This window comes from Osmerus mordax, chromosome 17, assembly GCF_038355195.1.
Source record: "Osmerus mordax isolate fOsmMor3 chromosome 17, fOsmMor3.pri, whole genome shotgun sequence".
Classification (NCBI taxonomy): Eukaryota; Metazoa; Chordata; class Actinopteri; order Osmeriformes; family Osmeridae; genus Osmerus; species Osmerus mordax.
In genome coordinates, this window is record NC_090066.1 from 15,024,524 (window position 1) to 15,048,241 (window position 23,718).

At 41.6% G+C, this 23,718-nt stretch overlaps 1 protein-coding gene across 4 annotated transcripts; it reads left to right on the top strand.

Annotated features, from left to right (window-relative positions):
• Positions 1–199: 199 nt before the first annotated feature.
• Positions 200–22,868, top strand: fgfr1op2 (FGFR1 oncogene partner 2). 4 transcript variants are annotated; one of them, XM_067254394.1, is made up of 7 exons: positions 2,249–2,292; positions 5,752–5,888; positions 6,729–6,846; positions 11,661–11,803; positions 12,572–12,685; positions 20,315–20,465; positions 22,542–22,678. In XM_067254394.1, exons 2-6 carry the CDS (start codon positions 5,754–5,756, stop codon positions 20,426–20,428), a joined length of 624 nt encoding a protein of 207 aa, XP_067110495.1. In that variant the 5' UTR covers positions 2,249–2,292; positions 5,752–5,753; the 3' UTR covers positions 20,429–20,465; positions 22,542–22,678. The 4 variants fall into 4 exon arrangements, with proteins under 4 accessions (XP_067110494.1, XP_067110495.1, XP_067110491.1 ...); XM_067254393.1 differs by lacking the exons at positions 2,249–2,292; positions 20,315–20,465 and adding an exon at positions 200–225 and having other exon boundaries at positions 22,542–22,868; XM_067254390.1 differs by lacking the exon at positions 20,315–20,465 and having other exon boundaries at positions 22,542–22,868.
• Positions 22,869–23,718: the final 850 nt, after the last annotated feature.

Below are 23,718 nucleotides of genomic sequence, written 5' to 3' on the forward strand. Positions count from 1 at the left end.
TTAATACATGTATACTCTTAATTTTAAGTTTGTTTATTTTATTTAGTCTGTGTTTCTTGTAAATTCAACAAATTTGTATTTGACATTGTTGAAACTGCTCATAAAAAAAAAAAAAAACAGAATGGGGACGCCATTCTATTTCTTTAAATAGCAGGCTCGCTTGGTCTACTGTATATAAGTCTATGAGTCAAACAAGCTAAAACAGGAAGTGAAAATCGAACCAAGGTATGCTAGCTATCCATACACAAACACATTTATTACCCAAACTAGCTCCCGCTCGCTTTCCCCTTCTTCGGCGTTTCACTGCATGAGCAAAGCCTAGCGCGGCACTGGCTAGAATTCCCACTAAATCTGCCGCTGGAAGCAGAAAAGTGGGAAACAAATCCACAGGAGTTGTAGTCCTGATGTTTAGAAGTACTTCTCTTGTTAGAGAACCCCGGAAATCTTGGCAGAACACTGAATTAACAGACAAAACAAGATAAAACAGAGCGCACCTAGTAACCGAGGCAGCAATCATCGGTGCCATCTTGGATCCCTCGAAGCATTTTCTCTTAACCGTTGGGCTGTCTCAGACCCCCCACATTGCGAAGATTAAAAGAAAATTATTTTAATTTGTTTTTGTATTGGGTGAAATTGGGTAAACACAACGATGGTTCGTTATGAACCTTTGGGTCATGTGACCCCAAGGCGCACAAGGGTTAAAATATTTTAGTTGAAACAAAAATGTATGTAATGTTATATATTTACGCTAATCCAACTTAAATATAACATTTTAAATACCGTATTTCTTCTATTAAACGCCGTAGCGTTTATTACACAACGATCATTTTTGGTGCAGCGTTTATTCGAGGGCGGCGTTTAATTAGTGTAACCTACACCCTACTGGCTCTTCACTTAGAGCCAGCGGTAGCTAGAATGGTATTTCCCATGGTTGTTCAATTAAATGAATAGGGGAGGAGGGGGTGTACAAAATAATGCACTTTATTATCAGTATGGTAAGGGGCTCACACGAGCTACTGGTACAACAAGCAAATCAAGTCTGCTAAATGACTAAATGGAAATGGCATGACAAACGTAGCCTAAGCATAAGTGATATCGTGGCATGTTAAGACGTCATTATAGATTGTTGACGTCTTCTGGTGCTTCTTAATACTTAAGCAGTCATACTAAAAACACGGAGCAAAAAGAACAACGTATATTTGGTGAGTCTGAGTTGTATGTGGAACTAATGTTCCATCTAGAATAGGCCTATATTTCTAAAAAACAAGTGAAAGGCTTACTATACAGTACTAATAGTATAGATTAGCATTGATTTTCGAAGTTCTGCTTCTTGATCGGACTTGTACCCCATTCTGCCAGTTTTCTAACTCCACTGCAATGCATTAGCTCACACGCTCGCGACTGGTTGTCGAAAAGTATGACGTGTACAGCTAGTTGCAAGTGTTCACGAGTCTCAGAGCTAGGAACAAGGCGAGCCACTGTTCTGCGCAAGACCGGACGAGCCGGAACTGGAAAGATGGCAATCTCGCTTGCCTCACTGCGCCACTGAGCACTTTTCATAGAATGAATGGGGACGCCATGATGATATTGTTTGGAAGAATGTCTGGCTTTTACCTAATTTATATTTAGTCACCATTTAAATTAATTTAAACTCATCCATAAATGTTATCCAGCAAAAAGCTATATTAAGAATAGATTTAAGGAAGACATTGATGTTCTTTGCAGTTTTTGTAATGAATGTGAAGAAACTGTTACAGTACTGAAAATATTGAGGTTGTTCTTTGTTTGTTTTGGAAGGATGTACTGTTTGGGCAATCAGACGGTTGCAGGGGAAACATCTGTGTATATATAATTTATCTTATTATTATTATGGCCAAATATCATATTCACAGATGCAAATTAATGGGAAAGAAACCATGCTATATTGATTTGAATGGAGAGCTCAGACAGTATGTTCTTTAAAAATATATATCTTAAACAAAAGGCAATTATAACAGTAACAATCTGTACTAATTTAAATATATTTATATATACTTTTATTTCTCCTAGCGTTAATTTTGGTTAATTTAATTTATATTAATACATGTATACTCTTAATTTTAAGTTTGTTTATTTTATTTAGTCTGTGTTTCTTGTAAATTCAATTGTATTTGACATTGTTGAAACTGCTCATAAAAAAAAAAATAGAATGGGGAAGCCATTCTATTTCTTTAAATAGCAGGCTCGCTTGGTCTACTGTATATAAGTCTATGAGTCAAACAAGCTAAAACAGGAAGTGAAAATCGAACCAAGGTATGCTAGCTATCCATACACAAACACATTTATTACACGAACTGAAGCTGTTGCTTTGGCTAATAATAAATTGCCAGTTATTTCAATTAAGATTAACGTTCCAAAATAGTTATCAGACGAAGATTTACTTATCAGCTCAGTCGATGTGATGCATGCTAATTTATCTAATCAGCTAGCTAGCTAGCAAATAGTTATGTGACACCGTGTTAATAATTTGTATACCTACACAAATTAATCTCAAACAAACATGTCGACCTTTCCATTACCAGGCCACAGATATAATCACAGTTTTAAACAAGCACAATTTTATTGGGAAATAAAATGCAGATGAGTTGGACCAGAGCCCGTCTACATTCTCTGGTTGGACTTTTGCTCCAGGGGCCCGTTCTCCGCTAACTCAGTTAGCTGGATTTGATTGTTGACGATTTGTCATTATCTTGGATTGTTCGGTTTTTCGAAGCTCATCCTGGACTTGCTGTGATAGCAACAGTTCCGTAAGCTTAAACCTGCTCGGGAGCAGGTTTATTTTATGTAAACACGATTAGATTGAGGCTTTACAAGCAGAGGTGATACAGGAAGTCTGTCACAGACATGTCTTGTCCGTTTTTACTACAGGAAACTGTTGCAGAAGGTGCAAGAATAATTAGCAGAATTTAACATGAAACCGAATGAATTGCTCATTGCGTGATAGATAGGCTCCTTAAGCACTGCGCGATATTATGGTAGCCTATACTTTTTGAGAGGATAGCCTATCGTTTTTTTGTGAGGGTGTTATTTACATAATAAATTTGTTGAAACCACATCATATGACATTAAAGATGATAAATGAAAATATGAAAGTATGAAAATTAAAAAAAACATAGGCCTAGCTTACTGTAATAAGCGATAAAACGCGTCATTTAATTTGGTCTGCTACTTTTTGCCAGCCCTCTTTCTTGGATTTTGCAGACTTTGAGGTGTTCCCTGGCGTTCTGATAAAATCTTCAAATTCGGAGTAACCTTCGAACAAGCTGTTGCTCTGTTGGCTCTGTTGCGGAAAAAAACAGGGCGCTTATTTTGGCCACGGTGAGCAGCCATAGACTTATGTGAGCAGCCAATAGCAGCGTTGCTGATCAAGGTTTCTACTATCGATACATACCCCCTTTTAGACCAACGTATAACTCAATCCAGCTATACCAGCGGTCGGCAACCCAAAATGTTGAAAGAGCCGTATTGGACCAAAAAACAAATCTGTCTGGAGCCGCAAAATTTTTTAAGCCTTATATAAGACTTATTGTAAACATTCGGGATGCGCGCGCAATGTGGCTGCAAAAAAACGGGAAAGGATAGCCTTTATAATGGCTAGAGAAGTACACGGATTATACAAATAGTTCGATTTAAAAAGACCAAAAAGGTCGAGAAGGACAGCATTTGAGAGAAAAGTCGATTCCCCATTGATCTGTCACATCAGAATTTTGATTTGGGTTACGGAAGTCTTGAAATTTGAGTGAGAATGTCGCCAGGCAGACCGCATATTATGCGGCAGCTATGTCTTCACATCACAAAGTTCATAATTTTACAGTCAATTATACACCTTAAAAGTCAAACAGGGCAGCTTTAAAGAGATATGGGAATTCTGCTTTTAGCCAGCTGGTCCTATTATTTTTGTGATTTCTGTAAAACTGGCAATCTGAGTGAGACTGCGTCCCCGTTACACTGTTTTGACGTCGTTAGCCTCAGTCAGACTCGGGTCGCTCACTGGCAGTGTGCACAATGTTGTATTTCACTCCATTCTCCACTATAAACGTCAGGGAGGACTGCCTTTTGTAGATACAAGCCTGTTGAAGATAGCCAGCATCTCGGATTTCCTTAACCAAGCCTGTTTCATTCATCATTTGCCTGAGAAAGCGACCTTCGTTAGCCAGGCTAGTTTTGCCCGAGCCAGCCTAGTTTTGCCCGTTCACTCCATTCTACAGTAAAAACGTCAGGGAGGACTGCCTTTTGTAGATACGAGCCTGCTGAAGATAGCCAACATCTCGGATTTCTTTAACCGAGCATGTTTCATTCGTCATTTGCCTGAGAAAGTGACCTCCGTTAGCCAGGCTAGTTTTGACCTATCACTTGGTCAGGCTATTTATAGGTATCGGCGGTCAAGTGACTTTTGTGCATGGACAAATGAAACGTAAATGTATTTGTCCAAAGGACAAGTGCCTCAAAAAGTTAATGTCAAGCTCTGAAATCCAGTGGCCAGAGATATATGATGACCTGAACCAAGTGTATACCTGGGAGAAGTCCGTCCTTTGCAGCAGTTGAGCATGCTTGACAGTGGTGTGACGTAGGGTGATAATTGGTCTATATTAGCTATATTACTATCAAAATGATAAGTAGGCTACAAATGCATAATGAGCATTCATGCAATCGCACTTTTTCTCTCACTCCCAACTGGGTACTCGGCTGCAAATGTAGCATGCCTTCCCTGGAAATGTCTTTCCACGTTACTCTTTTTGTTATTTGACAACTTCTCATTACAAAGCAAACATGCAGGCAATCCTTCCGCATTGGCAATGAAAGCAAATGATTCGGTCCAAACACGGTTGAATCCTCTGTTCTCCTCAGCTATCTTTCTCTTTTTCCCTTTGGGATCCATGGCCCATGACACACCCGCCGGTTTGTTTGCAACAGCCACCTGTCTGGCACTACGCCGAGCTGAAAGAAACGTGTGTCGTAGGCTATGACGTAAATCTTCGTTGACAGAAATGTTGAAATAAAATATTTATTATACACATACACATTTTGCTGTAAAAATGTGTCTAATAAATATTTTTTCAACATTTCAGTTTTAATAATTAAAACAAAACATGTTCACACCATCTTTTTCCATTTTCATATTTTTGAAAAAGCTCCAGGGGTGGCGCTAAAGAGCCGCATGCGGTTCTAGAGCCGCGGGTTGCCGACCCCTGAGCTATACTAATCATAAACAAGTGTGTTCGAAGAACCGAATTAGCCAGATCATGATAAGCAAGATGATGTCATCTTGGATGTGTCATTTGGTCTCGGATGAAATAAGTGACGTACGGAGAACGGGCCCCTGCAGTAGGCCTACTAGTAGGCCCTAGACCAAGAGTACTGTGAACTTTCCGGACATGCGCAGCCTTGTCTCTCAAACCTGAAGTTTGGCTAGGTAGCCTAAAATGTTCTGTCTAGAATGTGTGCCAAACGAATGGGAACATAGCTGCTGAAGAACGTAACCATTAGCATTCCACTTCAATATATTGTGCTTTGCTAGCTAGTTAGATAACACCAGGTTCGTAAATCCACTGGCTAACTCGGTGGACAAGGAAAAAGTAATTCCAAATGATGAGCCACATTTCTGTACGTGTGTATTCGACTGTTGAGTCTGAAATCAGAATAGTTTAGGCAAGAGTTGTGTGCTCTTCCTTAAAAGTGAAATTGAACTACTCTTTCATTGTACTTTAACAGGAATGATGTGTTCATTGGAAATGGTTTTAGCAGATGCCAAGTCGCTCGTGGAACGTCTGCGCAACCATGACAGCGCAGCAGAGATGCTTATTGAACAGACAACTGTCCTTAACAAGCGAGTAGAAGCAATGAAACAGGTATTCATGTATCAGATTATTAGTTCTGTATGGTGTGCCAAAGTGTCGTCAGAATGCCTTTTGCACAGCAAGTATGATCACAGCATAATGTCAACATATTCAACAACATAAAAAGTGTACAGCTTTATGTTGTAAAAAGTGTACAACATAAAAAGTGTACAGTCGTGTTGGTTAATATGAAATTGATTTATGTATTGAATCATTGTCAGCTTCAAGTGTCTTTCTCTGTTCTGGTTATGTTAGTTTTTTTTCCACCAAACGTATTAATTAACGTTAATAATGAGACAATTGGATTAACACAAAAAATATTGGTTACATAATAAGTATTCATTCACCTTTGTCAATATTTGTTGGAATTTGGGAGTGTCCACAACATGAATATCTCCATAATGCTGTTTGTTTAGAAATTCTTCCTAAATAGAGACTGTTCCTTGATTCTGACCTCAAAATACCGTAGAACTATGCACTTCTGCTGTACTTTCTATATGCACTATTTGTACGTCGCTTCAGAAAAGTCTGGTAAATTAATAAAATATTATTTATTTTGAATGTAACCAACTGAGGTTCTCTCTAACAAACTAAAGCCTTACAAAGCTCTATCAATTACTTGGCAGAACTGTTATGGTAACAGTGTTCTAGTTAGGGTAACAGTTCTGACATTAAACTTGTGGCCTTGTAAACCATTGTCATTAGCTGGCAGGTATTAGTGTGGAGCCCTTAATTATGAAAATAATGACAGAATGACATTGTTTGGATTTGTGGATTCTTTCACACATTTTATAAAGATAATTTTTGCTCTCCTAAACTAAATGTAACCATGTCCTGTGTTTTTGTTGCCAGTATCAAGAAGAAATTGAGACGTTAAATGAGGTGGCAAGACATAGACCCCGCTCCAGCCTTGTAATGGGAATTCAGCAGGAAAATCGACAGATCCGTGAGCTACAACAAGAAAACAGAGGTACAAATAGTTTAACTCATAGTATTATATACACTGAAAAAGTATTGCAACTTGAATTCAGTTAAACTTTGAGACTTTGTGTAAATAAAATGTAGCCTCTTTGGTTAGTGTAACTTGAGTGGCACTGTATATTCATCACTACATTGGCTCATTCCATAAACGAATGCTCATACCATGTGCTTTCCAGTAAATTCACTATAATGCCCTCCGGCCGGAGTTATAAAAGTGTCAGATTATTCTGACACCACCACATGAATGCAGTAGGCTGTAATGTAACTAGCGATCATGTGCAATGCCCCCTCAAATGGAATGCTGTGCCCACTCCCCCATTATTTTAGCGATATGTTTCTATAAGAGTGCTATATATAAAATGCCCCCTTGTGGAAACCAAATGCCCCCCATCCAATTCATTCTGGAGCCTAGCCTGTGCATCGATGATGCTTCTTACGTCCGTTTCGGAGCACTAGAGGGTTAATATTTCAAACGACAGCTCAGGCATTTAAGTGGTACCGAAATGAGACACCGAAATCTGCTTTCTGATTCGGTCCAGTACACACTGGTCATATAGGTACAGGCAGGGGCGTGTCTAGAACATTTTGAACAGGGTGGCCAGGCAGGGGCACAGCCTCAGAGCAGGGTGGCCATCAACCACGTATCGAGACTCAAGTTCACATTTTTTATCTACCCTTCTTGTTGTAGGTAATGAAACACTGCGTGTTATAGCTCAATAAACTAAGCATTTTCTATTAACATTTTCCTCCTGTGTGTAGTTGTTAGTAAATGGTCACATCCTTAATCTAAATTGAGCATCCCGCATATGGGATTTCCCTATTCCCTAATTATGATTTATTCTAATAATTTTCAACAGTCTAGAAATTAGTCTACAGTTTCTTTGATGTATTCCGTAAGTTCTAACAGTCATACACGTCAGAAACATTCAAACTACAAACTTGAAATGACAGACTTATTATTTGTAGGCCTACTCATACATTAAGAACCATTTATTCAGTAATTTTACCATTATTTATAGATTCCTAGAGTAATAAAAAACAAACAATATAACCGATATCATACTTTTACTGTATTACGTACTTATTCAATCTTACTGATGTTCAGAGGACATACCTTGATGAGCAGACACTGCATCAGGCACTGTTGGGGGCTCATTGCTGCCTGTGTCAGTCAATTCTTTGTTCTTCAGAAAGTTCACATTGTTCAATAATATTATGTTCACCTCACGTCAGCCGTATGTAGAATTCCAATTATTTTTTCTTTTGTATTGTATGTGGAAGTAGGCCAGACATTATTAGAATAATCTGGTGTATATTTGAGATTTTTTGACACCATTTTGAAAAGGTTATTAAGATTTGTGAGGATTAAGCTATTTTCAGAGATTAGTGATTTTCTATAATTTAGTTTGAAACTTAATTGAAAAAGTAAAGGCTGAGGAAGTACACCAGACGTTGTTAGAATACTCTGGTGTCCGTTTTAGGTTTTATATTCATAAAAATATTATAAGTCATCATTTTTCAAAATTGTAACTTCACCTTGGTCATCTTATGACTGGAGTAAGCCAGGATCATGATTTACACTTAATATAGTAAGCTTGGCAGAATAACAATACAATGCATTGCGTTACTTACAGTTAGGTCCATAAGTATTTGGACATTGACACAATTTTCATCATTTTGGCTCTGTATACCACCACAATGGATTTGAAATGAAACAATCAAGATGTGCTTTAAGTGCAGACTTTCAGCTTTAATTTCAGGGTATTTACATCCAAATCAGGTGAACGGTGTAGGAATTACAATACATTTTATATGTGGCCCTCCCCTTTTTAAGGGACCAAAAGTAATTGGACAATTGGCTGCTCAGCTGTTCCATGGCCAGGTGTATGTTATTCCCTCATAAAGGGAGTTCGTTATTTCATTGACAAGGAGCAGATAAAAGGTCTACAGTTCAATTCAAGTATGGTATTTGTGTTTGGAATCTGTTGCTGTCAACTCTCAATATGAAGTCCAAAGAGCTGTCACCATCAGTGAAGCAAGCCATCGTTAGGCTGAAAAATCAAAACAAACCTATCAGAGAGATAGCAAAAACATTAGGTGTGGCCAAATCAACTGTTTGGTACATTCTTAAAAAGAAAGAACGCACTGGTGAGCTCAGCAACACCAAAAGACCCGGAAAACCACGGAAAACAACTGTGGTGGATGACAGAAGAATTCTTTCCCTGGTGAAGAAAAACCCCTTCACAACAGTTGGCCAGATCAAGAACACTCTCCAGGAGGTAGGCGTATCTGTGTCAAAGTCAACAATTAAGAGAAGACTTCACAAGAGTAAATACAGAGGGTTCACCACAAGATGTAAACCATTGATGAGTCTCAAAAACAGGAAGACCAGATTAGAGTTTGCCAAAAACCATCTAAAAGAGCCTGTACAGTTCTGGAACAACATCCTATGGACAGATGAGACCAAGATCAACTTGTACCAGAATGATGAGAAGGGAAGGAACTGCTCATGATCCAAAGCATACCACCTCATCAGTGAAGCATGGTGGAGGTAGTGTTTTGGCGTGGGCATGTATGGCTGCCAATGGAACTGGTTCCCTTGTATTTATCGATGATGTGACTGCTGACAAAAGCAGTAGGATGAATTCTGAAGTGTTTTGGGCAATATTATCTGCTCAAATTCAGCCAAATGCTTCAGAACTCATAGGACGGCGCTTCACAGTGCAGATGGACAATGACCCGAAGCATACTGCGAAAGCAACCAAAGCGTTTAAGGCAAAGAAGTGGAATGTTCTGCAATGGCCAAGTCAATCACCTGACCTAAATCCAATTGAGCATGCATTTCACTTGCTAAAGACAAAACTGAAGGGAAAATGCCCCAAGAACAAGCAGGAACTGAAGACAGTTGCAGTAGAGGCCTGGCAGAGCATCACCAGGGACGAAACCCAGCGTCTAGTGATGTCTATGGGTTCCAGACTTCAGGCTGTCATTGACTGCAAAGGATTTGCAACCAAGTATTAAAAGTGACAATTAGATTTATGATTATGTTAGTTTGTCCAATTATTTTTGGTCCCTTAACCCTCGTGCTGCCTTCGGGTCACATGACCCAAAGGTTCATAACGAACCATCGTTGTGTTTACCCAATTTTACCCAATACAAAAACTTTTTTTTTTTTTTTTCTTTTAACCATTCCAATGTGGGGGGTCTGAGACAGCCCGACAGTTAAAAGAAAATGCTTCACTTTGTTTTTGTATGAGGTAAACTTGTCGCAATACGACGGTGGGTCACAATGACTGATGGGTCAGAATGACCCGAAGATAACACAAGGGTTAAAAAGGGGGGGGCCCACATATCAAATGTGTTGTAATTCCTACACCGTTCACCTGATTTGGATGTAAATACCCTGAAATTAAAGCTGAAAGTCTGCACTTAAAGCACATCTTGATTGTTTCATTTCAAATCCATTGTGGTGGTATACACAGCCAAAATGATATAAATTGTGTCAATGTCCAAATACTTATGGACCTAACTGTATATTAACTACTCTACAAACCAATTATCATGTGAAACACTTACAGACAAATGGCATGGGTATTTAACATCTTATAAATAAAATGTCTCAGATATCGTGAATGCTTGCTAGCTAGCATGCTATTTAGCAAAGCAAGCTACAGTCTGTAGAAACTTTACATCAGGCTGTTTTTTGGAATACGAACTGTATTCCATACACCGAAAGTAAAGGGGCTGCATGGTGTTGAAAAACGTCATACACATTTCTAGCTCATGTTTAGTTTCTGAATGTTTATATCCTTATGAATATCTCCCAGCACACATGAAAAAATCGACGTTAGTATCATCAGCGTCTTCTCTCATGCTTCTCCAGTGTAGTTGTTGAACATGCCGCTCAGCCTGAACTCCCGCCCCTCATATTTTAGATTATTTTTCATTGGCCAGTATTCATGCATATGGACAAGACTGTCAGCAAATAGCCGATCGCATGGTAGGGGTGGCCAGTGCCACCCCTGGCCACTCCCTGGACACGCCCCTAGGTACAGGTGCCATATTAGCACCGGGTTTCGTTACCCAACCCTAGCTGTGACATTCTTTTAAACTCGTTCATTTACGTAAATGTAAAGATTTTTTATGTATTGACCTATGAATTTTGATCTGTGCTTTTGACAACTACCTGCCTGTGAGTTTTGAAGTTGTGTGTATGGATTGATGAATTGCTCGTTTTGGGATCGATAAAGTTGATCTGAATGTCTCTACAATGTGACCAAATTATCAAATTCTATAATTGAAGATCAGGATTATCATCCTAACTTTAAAAAGTTAGGAGCACCAGCATAAATTTTGGATCATCCACCGAAAACTTTCATATTGTCTATTCAGCACTTCAAATTTTGACCACAAGTCAGCTCCCTGTCATGTGATAACGGAATGCAGTGACAAGGAGTGATTGGTTAAAATGAGCCGTCAATCAAAAGTCTGCATTAAAGTTAAAATCGTAAAGAAGAAGTTTAACTGGTGTGCAGTAGGCTAATTAGCAAGCGTTTTATAAAGCAATTAAAACATTATTTGCACTCGCACAAATGCTCCCAAATATATTTTGAGCTTGCACAGATACAGATCCCGATATTGAATCTGTGCAACCTCAAAATATATTTGGGAGCATTTGTGCGAGTCCAAATAACTGTTATGATGCGACCTGTCATATGCGACCAAAATGGTTGCAATTTCAAGCCCTGATATATAAATATGTATATACACACACACAGTTTACTGTACCTCTTCTTCCTGCAGAGTTGCGAACGTCTCTAGAAGAACACCAATCAGCCCTTGAACTTATTATGACTAAGTATAGAGAGCAGGTCTTCAGACTCCTTAAGGCCAGTAAGAGAGATGACCCCGCCATTGTTACACAGTTAAAGGAGCAGCACACCACTGTAAGTAATGCCAGATTTTTGGTCTTAACATTTTTATTGTATTGATTTGAACCCAATTGATTTCACCCACTCTGCAAGATGAATGCTTAAACTTTGTAAATAATTGACATGTTAAATGCTGTGATATCCACAAAGGGGGGAGGGGGCACCTCCTTATTAACGCCCATGGTTTTTGAATGAGATGTCCAATAAGCTCATATAGGTATGATGGCCAAGTGTCCACACTGGGTCATATAGTGTATGTATCAAACAATGGCAGGTCAAAAAATAGATTGCAGAAGATAAAAATGCAAGGATTTTGTTAAAAGCTTCCCCATTGTTCCAATATCCTTATTTCATGCATGCATTTCTCCTTTTTTTAATTTGTATTTTATTTTTTTAGTCTACTTTGTGTGGTTAGGCTGAAACATTGTGCTCTTATAAATATGGGTCTGGGTGTTTTTTATGCATAAGTGCATTTAAGTGTACTTAAGAAAAATACTGTAGCAATGCATGCAAAACATGCCATAAACTTAATAGGAATCATCAGTATTTTCTGACAATGTAAAATTAATGTCAAAAAAATATTTGCTTGTTTTCTTGACCATATAGGTTCATACAAAATTTATTTTTTCATCCCCAACCTTCAAGTGGATTCTATTAACATAAACCTGAAGCATTTTACAATGTCCCAATTGCTGATTACTTTGCAAATTAATACAGTTGTTAACGAGCATTCCAGTATTCAAATATGTTTTTATCCCTAAAATGTTCTGTATATTTAAACAGGAAATGCAGGCACACTACGATAAAATAAATGAGATGGCGACAGTAATGAAGAAGGCAATTGAAGTGGATGAGGAGAGACAATGTGAAGATGAGGAAAGGATCAAACAATTGGAGGTGAGCAGTCATTGGGGGTTTTCACACTTGGTCCCATTCAGCCCTCAAAACAAACTCGGATCGATTAGTCCGCATTTATTGCGCATGTTAAAACTCTAGGGAGGAGGTCTAAGTATGTTTCGCTTCAAGTTGTGGATCATTAACCTGTGCATTGTGAACAGAAAGCACTCGCTTTGCCCTTTGCCATTGTATTTTATCCCTATCGGCTAGATGTAGACCAGCCATATATTGACTGGGACATTTGAAAAAACAAACATCAGGGCTCAACATTAACATTTTTGGGCACTGGCCCCATCGGGCCAGTGGGTTTGAAACTTACTGACCCCAAGACAGTTTTTACTGGCCCCCCCTCCAAAAGTTGTAATTTATCATTGTTACAACAAAACCAAAGACTTATATGTTGTGTTATTCTGTTAACATATTTAACCATTTATTAAACACATCCTGGATATAAAAACAAACAAAAATGAAATCACATTTCTAGTGATAAAAAATTTAAAGGTAATAGTCAGCAAAACAATTGACTTAACCTCAAACATGACGTGCTCTCTTCCCTGCTGACAGCCATCTCTGCACAACTCTGTCTGGCTGAAACTGAAACCTCTGGTCCCTCAATGCTAATATATAAAAGCTTCCATAGCATTTCATCAGTATGATATTAAGTACCCAAGTCGACACCATTCTTCTGCTGCAGTTCAATTGCCTGGGGGAACTAGGCGAACGGCTGGCCCGTCTTAATTACGTGATATGCGGTTGTTATAAGTCGTGCAATAACACGATGGGCATCCACATTTAAATTCCTGACCAGCATGGTCAACGGCCTCGAAGATGGATTGTCAACCATCCGCTTAGCTGTCACGCAAACCAGGGGCTGTCTGCTAGCATGGCTGGTCAGGTATTGTTTTCGAAAATTGACGGTGCCTCTGTAAAAATATCCATTTTGTCTGCTTTAGACGGGAACAGACGACAACAGTGCATCTTCGTTCCATAAAAAAGTTGCTTCCATTTGAGCTCGTAGCTCTACTTTTCTGCCATCTTCACTTTATTGTCTCACGCCAGTTGTTAAAAAATGTATCGAGATTAGAGAATTACAATTTGACAACCACTCGTCACTCACTACTCAACTCTTGATTTGCCAACTGTGTGCCCCACAAGCTGCAAAGTTATTTATGCATTTAGCAGATAGCAAAACATATGAAGGATGTTAACTTTTACAATGCAAATTTTTTTTTCAATCAATAATTTGCAGTGGCCCGATCGGGCCAGTGAGTTGCTAGTTTAACTGTCCCGACGTTACTTTTTACTGGCCCTGGGCCATCGGGCCATCGTTATTGTCGAGCCCTGAAACATGCAGCCATGGGAGCTGGTAATGCTAGTATTACTAGTGGATGGGGAGTAGTTTGGTCAGAGGAAGAAACTACTGCACTTCTCCAGATATGGAACACCTCAAAAGGCAATTATCTACCATGCACAAAAACATATAAAATGAGAAACGTGATAAAATGATAAAAGGTTCCAAGTGATAACTACCCATAATCCAAAGCAGTAAAGGTCTGGGGCCGTATTCACAAACAATCTTAAGGCTTAAAGTAGCTCCTCACTTGCTGATTGATGAGAAACTCTTAAAAAATAATGGGCTTGTCAGTCCTAATTTCAGGACTCCAAATTTCTGGCAAAAAAAGTTTTGAGTTTTTTCCTTTAAACCCCTAAATCCTATTCCTATGTCCTAGTTCAGGGGTCGGCAACCCAAAATGTTGAAAGAGCCGTATTGGACCAAAAAACAAATCTGTCTGGAGCCGCAAAAAATTCAAAGCCTTATATAAGACTTATAATGAAGGCAACACATGCTGTAAGTGTCTATAGACCAATTATTTGTTTGTAAACATTCGGGATGCGCGCGCAATGTGGCTGCAGAAAACCGGGAAAGGATAGCCTTTATAATGGCTAGAGAAGTAAACGGATTATACAAATAGTTCGATTTAAAAAGACCAAAAAGGTCGAGAAGGTCAGCCTTTAAGAGAAAATTCCCCATTGATCTGTCACATCAGAATTTTGATTTGGGTTATGGAAGTCTTGAAATTTGAGTGAGAATGTCGCCCGGCAGACCGCATATTATGCGGCAGCTATGTCTTCACATCACAAAGTTAATAATTTTACAGTTTTAAAGTCAATTATACACCTTAAAAGTCAAACAGGGCAGCTTTAAAGAGATATGGGAATTCTGCTTTTAGCCAGCTGGTCCGATTTATTTTTGTGATTTCTGTAAAACTGGCAATCTGAGATGGCGCCGATGATGGCTGCCTCGGTCGTTAGGTGCGCTCTTTTTTGTCTTGTTTTGTCTGTTAATTCAGTGTTCTGCCAAGATTTCCGGGGTTCTCTAACTAGAGAAGTACTTCTAAACATCAGGACTACAACTCCTGTGGATTTATTTCCCACTTTTCTGCTTCCAGCGGCAGAATTAGTGGGAATTATAGTCAAAGCCACCCTCGGCTTTGTCCTAGCAGCGAAGCGCCGTAGGAGAGGCAAACAAGCCGGTGCTCTGGTGCGACTCCGTCGGCGTGGGGCACGCCGAGCGTTACCGGGGATATTTCTCTCCAACGTGCGTTCACTGAGCAACAAACTGGATGAACTTCAGCTACTGGTGTGGAAAAACAGAGCCTTTCATTCATCTTCCGTTTTGTGCTTTACGGAAACATGGCTGAGTGAACTGATCCCAGTCTCTGCGCTACAGCTAGCAGGTTTCAAACTGCTGAGAGCGGATCGTGACCCTGTGCTCTCTGACAAAACGAAAGGCGGTGGTATTTGTTTTTACATTAACAGTGGCTGGTGTGAAGATGTGACAGTGATTCTGCAGCACTGTTCTCCTGATCTGGAATCATTTTTTATTAACTGTAGATCTTTTTACTCGCCACGAGAGTTTGCATCATTCATTCTGGTTGGCGTCTACATGCCTCCGCAGGCTAGCGTCAACGAGGCTCAAAGTGTGCTCGCCAGCCAGATACTGAGTGTGGAGCATGAAAATCCGGATTCCTTGGTTATTGTGCTAGCCGACTTTAACAAAGGCAATCTCACTCAAGAACTCCCAAAATATAGACAATTCATCAAATGCCCTACCAGAGAAGGAAACACCTTGGATCACTGCTACTCTACAATCAGCAAAGCATACCATGCGGTCCCCCGAGCAGCACTGGGTCACTCTGACCACGCCATGGTCCACCTGATTCCTGCATACAGGCAGAAGCTAAAGCGCTGTAAGCCTGCTGTGAGGACATCAAAACAGTGGACTAGTGAAGCCATGGAGGATCTGCGGGCGTGCTTGGACTGCACTGACTGGGACATGTTCACGACTGCTACCAATAGTCTGGATGAGCTCACAGAGGCTGTGACATCATACATCAGCTTCTGTGAGGACTGCTGTATACCAACACGCACCAGGGTAAGCTACAACAACGACAAACCCTGGTTTACAGCTAAACTCAGAAGGTTGAGGTCAGAGAAAGAGGCCGCGTTTAGGAGTGGGGACAAAGACAGTTTCAAGGAGTCTAAGAACAGGTTTAGCAAGGCGGTGAGGGAGGCTAAACGACTGTACTCAGAGAGACTAAAACACCAATTCTCTGCAAACGACTCTGCTTCTGTCTGGAGAGGGCTCAGGCAAATTACCAACTACAAGCCCAGAGCCCCCCACTCCACTAACGACTCCCGCCTGGCCAACGACCTGAATGAGTTCTACTGCAGATTTGAAAGACAATTGGACAGTCCTGAACTACCCCTTCCCACCCAGGATGCCTCCCACCTCCCCCCCTCTACAGTGACGACTCTCTCCATTTAGGAGGGTGAAGTTAACAGACTTTACAATAGGCAGAATCCCCGCAAAGCAGCTGGGCCGGACTCTGTCTCTCCAGCCACCCTCAAGCACTGCGCTGACCAGCTGTCTCCGGTGTTTACCTACATCTTTAACACCTCCCTTGAGACATGCCATGTGCAGGCCTGTCTCAAGTCCTCCACCATCATCCCTGTGCCCAAAAAGCCAAGGCCAACAGGACATAATGACTACAGACCCGTCGCCCTGACCTCTGTGGTAATGAAGTCTTTCGAGCGCCTGGTGCTGGCACACCTTAAATCCATCACTGACCCTCTACTGGACCCCCTGCAGTTTGCGTACAGAGCCAACAGATCTGTGGATGACGCCGTTAACATGGCCCTCCACTTCACCCTACAGCACCTGGACTCCCCAGCATCCTATGCCAGGATCCTGTTTGTGGACTTCAGCTCTGCCTTCAACACCATCATCCCTGCCCTGCATCAGGACAAGCTCTCCCAGCTGAACGTGCCCGACTCCACCTGCAGGTGGATCACAGACTTCCTGTCTGACAGGAAGCAGTGCGTTAAGCTGGGAACACAAGTCTCTGACTCTCGGTCAATCAGCACCGGATCTCCTCAGAGCTGCGTCCTTTCCCCTCTGCTCTTCTCCCTGTACACCAACAGCTGCACCTCCAGTCATCCGTCTGTCAAACTTCTGAAGTTTGCGGACGGCACCACCCTCATTGGGCTCATCTCTGACGGGGATGAGTCTGACTATAGGTGGGAAGCTGACAACCTGGTGTAGCCAGAACAACTTGGAGCTCAATGCTCTTAAGACAGTGGAGTGGTTGTGGACTTCAGGAAGAATACAGCCCCACTCACCCCCATCACCCTGTGCGACTCCCCAGTCAACACTGTGGAGTCCTTCCGCTTCCTGGGCACCATCCTCTCCCAGGACCTCAAGTGGGAACTGAACATTAGCTCCCTCACCAAAAAAGCACAACAGAGGATGTACTTCCTACGGCAGCTGAAGAAATTCAACCTGCCAAAGACAATGATGGTGCACTTCTACACAGCCATCATTGAGTCCACCTCTTCCATCACCGTCTGGTACGCTACTGCCACTGCCAAGGACAAGAGCAGACTGCAGCGTATCATCCGCTCTGCTGAGAAGGTGATTGGCTGCAATCTGCCTACCCTCGAGGACCTGCACACCTCGAGGACCCTGAGGCAAGCGAGGAAGATTGTGGCCGACTCCTCCCACCCTGGACACTCCCTGTTTCAGTCACTCCCCTCCGGCAGAAGGCTGCGGTCCATCAGGACCAATACCTCACGCCACAAAAACAGTTTCTTCCCTTCCGCTGTTGGCCTCTTCAACAAGGCCAAGGGACCACACTGACTCTAATGACTTCTTGCTTAAAACACACAGCTTTTTGCACTGCATTACAACATGGTATCTTGTACATTTGTATTTTTTGTAATATTTGTATTTTTGTATTTTTATATTGTAATTTACGGCAACTTATATTTTATTGTATATTTAATTATATTCTAATCCCACTTAGTACTGCTAGTTTATGTACCCTTAGTATAGTTAGTCCACATATTAAAATTTTAGGTATATGTTTATTGTATGCACCTTCCTGCCAAAGCAAATTCCTTGTCTGTGCAAACTTCATGGCGAATAAATCCCATCCTGATTCTGACTGCGTCCCCGTTACACTGTTTTGACGTTGTTAGCCTCAGTCAGACTCGGGTCGCTCACTGGCAGTGTGCACAATGTTGTATTTCACTCCATTCTCCACTATAAACGTCAGGGAGGACTGCCTTTTGTAGATACAAGCCTGCTGAAGATAGCCAGCATCTCGGATTTCCTTAACCAAGCCTGTTTCATTCATCATTTGCCTGAGAAAGCGACCTTCGTTAGCCAGGCTAGTTTTGCCCGAGCCAGCCTAGTTTTGCCCGTTCACTCCATTCTACAGTAAAAACGTCAGGGAGGACTGCCTTTTGTAGATACGAGCCTGCTGAAGATAGCCAACATCTCGGATTTCTTTAACCGAGCATGTTTCATTCGTCATTTGCCTGAGAAAGTGACCTCCGTTAGCCAGGCTAGTTTTGACCTATCACTTGGTCAGGCTATTTATAGGTATCGGCGGTCAAGTGACTTTTGTGCATGGACAAATGAAACGTAAATGTATTTGTCCAAAGGACAAGTGCCTCAAAAAGTTAATGTCAAGCTCTGAAATCCAGTGGCCAGAGATATATGATGACCTGATCCAAGTGTATACCTGGGAGAAGTCCGTCCTTTGCAGCCGACATGCGCAGTTGAGCATGCTTGACAGTGGTGTGACGTAGGGTGAAAATTGGTCTATATTAGCTATATTACTATCAAAATGATAAGTAGGCTACAAATGCATAATGAGCATTCATGCAATCGCACTTTTTCTCTCACTCCCAACTGGGTACTCGGCTGCAAATGTAGCATGCCTTCCCTGGAAATGTCTTTCCACGTTACTCTTTTTGTTATTTGACAACTTATTACAAAGCAAACATGCAGGCAATCCTTCCGCATTGGCAATGAAAGCAAATGATTCGGTCCAAACACGGTTGAATCCTCTGTTCTCCTCAGCTATCTTTCTCTTTTTCCCTTTGGGATCCATGGCCCATGACACACCCGCCGGTTTGTTTGCAACAGCCACCTGTCTGGCACTACGCCGAGCTGAAAGAAACGTGTGTCGTAGGCTATGACGTAAATCTTCGTTGACAGAAATGTTGAAATAAAATATTTATTATACACATACACATTTTGTACAAAATGTGTATAATAAATATTTTTTCAACATTTCTGTTTTAATAATTAAAACAAAACATATGTTCACACCATCTTTTTCCATTTTAATATTTTTGAAAAAGCTCCAGGGAGCCACTAGGGCGGCGCTAAAGAGCCGCATGCGGCTCTAGAGCCGCGGGTTGCCGACCCCTGTCCTAGTTGATTTTACCACCATGGAGAAAGCAGGTGAAGCAATGTCATGACTCGCAGGTCTGTCCAGTAATCCAATGCAAAGGGAGTTTGACCATCCAATGTTGCTGGTTTTATTGTAGAGGAATTATGTTACAAAAACAAGGATGCAATTGCAGTTTTAAAGTCCAAATAGTTAAAGTTCACAAACAAAGGCTGCAACAAGTGGAACAGGCCCAAACGGAGACAGCGTGGTTCACGGCCTCAGCACTGAGGTCAATGACGGTATTTGCGCCCGCCTTCTCCCCGTCATGTGCGTCTGGCAGCCCTTGTCTCCTCAAGAAGAAGAGGCATTTCCGGGCCGCTTTGACCACCTTGTCCGTGTGAGCAGACCAGGTGAGGTCATGGCTGATGTTCACCCCGAGGAACCTGAAGCAGGTGACCTTTTCCACTTCGGATCCGTTGATGTGAAGGGATGCATGCTCCTCCTCCTATGGTCCACAATCATCTCCTTGGTCTTGCTTGGTCTTACGTTGAGAGAGAGGTTATTGTCCTGACACCATGATGTCAGGGTATCAACCTCCTCTCTGTAGGCTGACTCATCACTGCCAGAGATGAGGCCCACAATGGTTGTGTCATCAGCAAACTTAACAAGGAGGTTGGAGCTGTGCGTTGTCGTACGTGAACAAGGAGAACAGGATCGTCTGTGCTGGTGATCAGTGTGGCCTCCCCGTCAGGAAATTGAGGATCGACTTGCAGAGGGAGGCGCTTAGTCCCAGGTCCACAAGCTTGGAGACCAGTCTGGAGGGGATGATGGTGTTGCTGTAGTCAATGAACAGCATCCTCACATACGTTATCCCTTTGTCCAGGTGGGAGAGAGCAGTGTGCATTGTCAGGGTGATGGCATCGTCTGTAGACCTGTTGGACCGGTATGCAAACTGCATAGGTTCCAGGGTGGGAGGCAGCGAGGAGCAGATGAATGATTTGCCTAGCCGCTCGAAGCACTTCATGATGACAGAGGTCAGTGCTATCAGGCGATAGTCATTCATTCATGCAGTTGGTCAGCACAGCCCCTGAGAGCCCTACCTGATATGCCGTCTGGGCCCATGTGTCTTGCGAGGGTTGATCTTTTTGAAGCAGTGCTTCACCTCAGCTACACTTAATGTAGGCATGCCACTGGCTAGGCCTTCAGGTAGCTCCACTGCAGGGGGGTCACTGTCCCTCTCAAAGCAAGGGTAGAAATCCACTCCACATGCGCCTGGGGTCAGAGCCATGGTAGCTGGTCAGTGTGTCTTTTGACGGCACAAAAGAGGCTTCACCTCTCCCTATGGAATTGGTGTTTGCATTGACCTCCTTTCAGGACTGGTGATGGACTGAGGTCCTATCCTCATATTGACATGCTTGTGCCCTGAAGGAAAATGCCAAGAGAGAGAAATAACAGAGCAGGAGTTTGGAAGCTGGAGAGAGACGCACAATAACTGTGCTAAAAACTTTGCAGGATCTAGTAAGGCAATGGAGCAGGAGTCAGCAAAGAGGATGTGGGTCAGATATGTGTATCGCCACCAGGTGCGGTACACTGAGATGCTCTCAGATGGGGATAGTGCAGCATTTAGGGAGGAACCCTGGAACACCTGGGCATGACGTTTTAAAATTGGTGTATCTCAATCATGCTCACAAGCAAATGGGAACAGCACTGAGAAAATTGAATGCACAGTGTAAGTTAGGAGGTAAGGGTGTGGGAAAGCTGACTGCAAGTAAATGTCAAACTTTTCAAAATTAATACAGGGGGACAATTCTGAACAACCAGGGTTCAATAGATGGGATGAAGGCAGCAATATGGGAAGGTCTCCTCCACTGTATGTCCACTGATGACAACCCCTTGCACACCAGCTGCAATTCCTCCTGGTGTTGGTATGAGAAAGCAGAGGAGAATGGGGAAACACCTGGTAGTTATAAACACCATGCTGGAAACTTTGTAACACGAGAGGTGGGGAAGAAGCTTATCCCAGTGTACCACCGCATTTCAAGTGACAGCCTGCTGCAGCAAATGCAGCATGGAGGCACACAGAATGCAAACGAGTGCCATAACCAGTTATATGTCCAAAAACGGTCTTTGTAGGTAGGGAAAAGCAGGGTTGAGGCAGCAGCAAGTATGGCCATCTCCACTTTTAATGAAAGTGCCTCTGCCAACTGTGATGGAGGTTGTGGCTTCAGGGAACTGTTGTTACTGTGGATGCAATGAAGGAAAATTATCGGTTAAGAATCTCAAAAGTTGAGGCTGTTAACCCCAGCATGAAACATAGTCGCAAGAGTATGAGCACAGAAAACCCCCTGAAAAGACACAAGCAGGAAATGGACAAGGGGCCTACATATGGAGCAGGCATGGAGAACTAGGCTGTAAATAGGATGGGTAACTAGGCAGTGTTGTCCTGGATGGACATAAAACCAACTAGGGTGGCAGTTCTACTGGTGCCAGTGTGTGTGTATGTGTGTGACTGTTTTACTAGTTCTGTTCAGTTGAAGGCCATGCTGTCATTCAGTTAAGTTTTGATGTGTTTGAGATGTTCTCTAGTGTTGTTGCTAATGATACTTTAAGATATTGTGTCTGTAAATAGTATTTCCCCTCCAAATGTATGGAATTTCTAACCCTAACCCTATGGAATTTTTCTTTTTAAAGGCTCACAAAATGAGTTTTTCCTCATACTCTGAGCCAGAAATCTCATTCAGTAGCACTTACATCAAACTTTCCATTTAGATTCCTATCTTTATTCAGAAGGTTTTGACAAATGGCTGTCGACAGTATTTGCTGATTTTTGGAGTGATAAAAATAGATAGCAAAAATGTCCTCTGTAAAAACCTTGACTCAAATGACAATTCTCCATTGTTTAGATTTATGTTCTGGAAAACTATGCATATTTTATGAAATTATGCCTAACTTGCATATAATTAACATATTTAAAAAACATATTTTGAAAACTTGTAATACATGTTTTTTTGTCTTGATGTAAGTGATCAACTGGGGAAGTTTCATGGTGATTTGTTGGTTAAAACCTTTAGCCAATTCACATGTGGTGTCTGTTATTCATTTTCTTTCAGCTGGAGAATAATGGACTTCGTGAGTTGTTGGGAGTCAGCCGAGAGGCCTTCTGGGTAATGGAGAGAGAGAATGCCTCAGATAGCTCTTCACTGTCGGCCCTTTTAACCAGGGCTGACATCAACCTTCGGAAGAGCTAAGCCCTGTAGGACCTTCCTCCCATTCCACCCTCCCAACTCACTTCTAGTCCCACAGACTCAGAACACTGCAGCACAATGCAAAGCCTTTCTTTAATATTGTTGTGGCAGATGTCTATTTTGTTGCATGTGAGAATTGTGTTATAAGTAGTGATATGGAATAAAACGACTGAATTGGGTGTCAATTCTTGACCATCTGTGCCGTGGTAATTGTATTGTATTAAATTGTAATAGTATTTATTTATTTTTTATATAGGAGGGTGTATACTTTGGTACCAAGGAATGGAACCATATTTTTGGGAAAACAAGCTGCATTTTCTATAATCCGCACCCCACCAGAATGGGAAGTTTGTGTTTTATAAATCAGATTTTAACCCGCACTTAAAATATGCCGTACTTGATACGGGAACAATGATACCAAGCAATGCACGTGTAGGCGATCTTACAGTATGCTGTAACACACTTCGGTTGTGGCTAGTATGTCCATGCGTGGCAAAATCCATTGTCTACAAAATTATTTTAGATATAGTATAAGTTTAGCTAGCTGGCAAATCCTGAGGAAAGCCTACCGAAGTTGAATAAGCCAATGTCGTTAGCGATGCTAGCTAATGTTATGTTCTACTAGCCATTTGCCTACTTTAGCAAGTCACTGTATTTCCAAGCCCTGATAGTGTAACTGAGACGACAGTGAATCATTCCTCTTTCAATAAGCCCCCGTTCCAGTGTTGAGCATTAAATTAGCTGCACGGTCTGTAGAGATCTTGGGACAAAGCCACCTTTTTGTTCTAAAACCAGGCTAATGCCGCTTCGAAATATAACCCGTAGCCTACAACCACAAGAAAACAGTAAAATCGGGGTACAACCCACGGTTTTATTTTCCGAAAAATACGGTAGTCTAGAAATGTTGTGTTGAGGATTATTCTCAATTTATTTGACTGATCAACATTTACACATTAAACAAGTACACATTTTATAAACAATAAAACAAATATTGTGCTGAGTTATGGTTAATGAAAAAGAATAATAAAAAACAAACAGAGGA

Coding starts and splice junctions, on each gene's coding strand:
- fgfr1op2 (XM_067254393.1), top strand. CDS start 5,754: ATGATGTGTTCATTGGAAATGGTTTTAGCAGATGCCAAGTCGCTCGTG. Junction 5,889..6,728: donor GAGTAGAAGCAATGAAACAG/GTATTCATGTAT, acceptor TTTTGTTGCCAG/TATCAAGAAGAAATTGAGAC. Junction 12,686..22,541: donor AAAGGATCAAACAATTGGAG/GTGAGCAGTCAT, acceptor ATTTTCTTTCAG/CTGGAGAATAATGGACTTCG.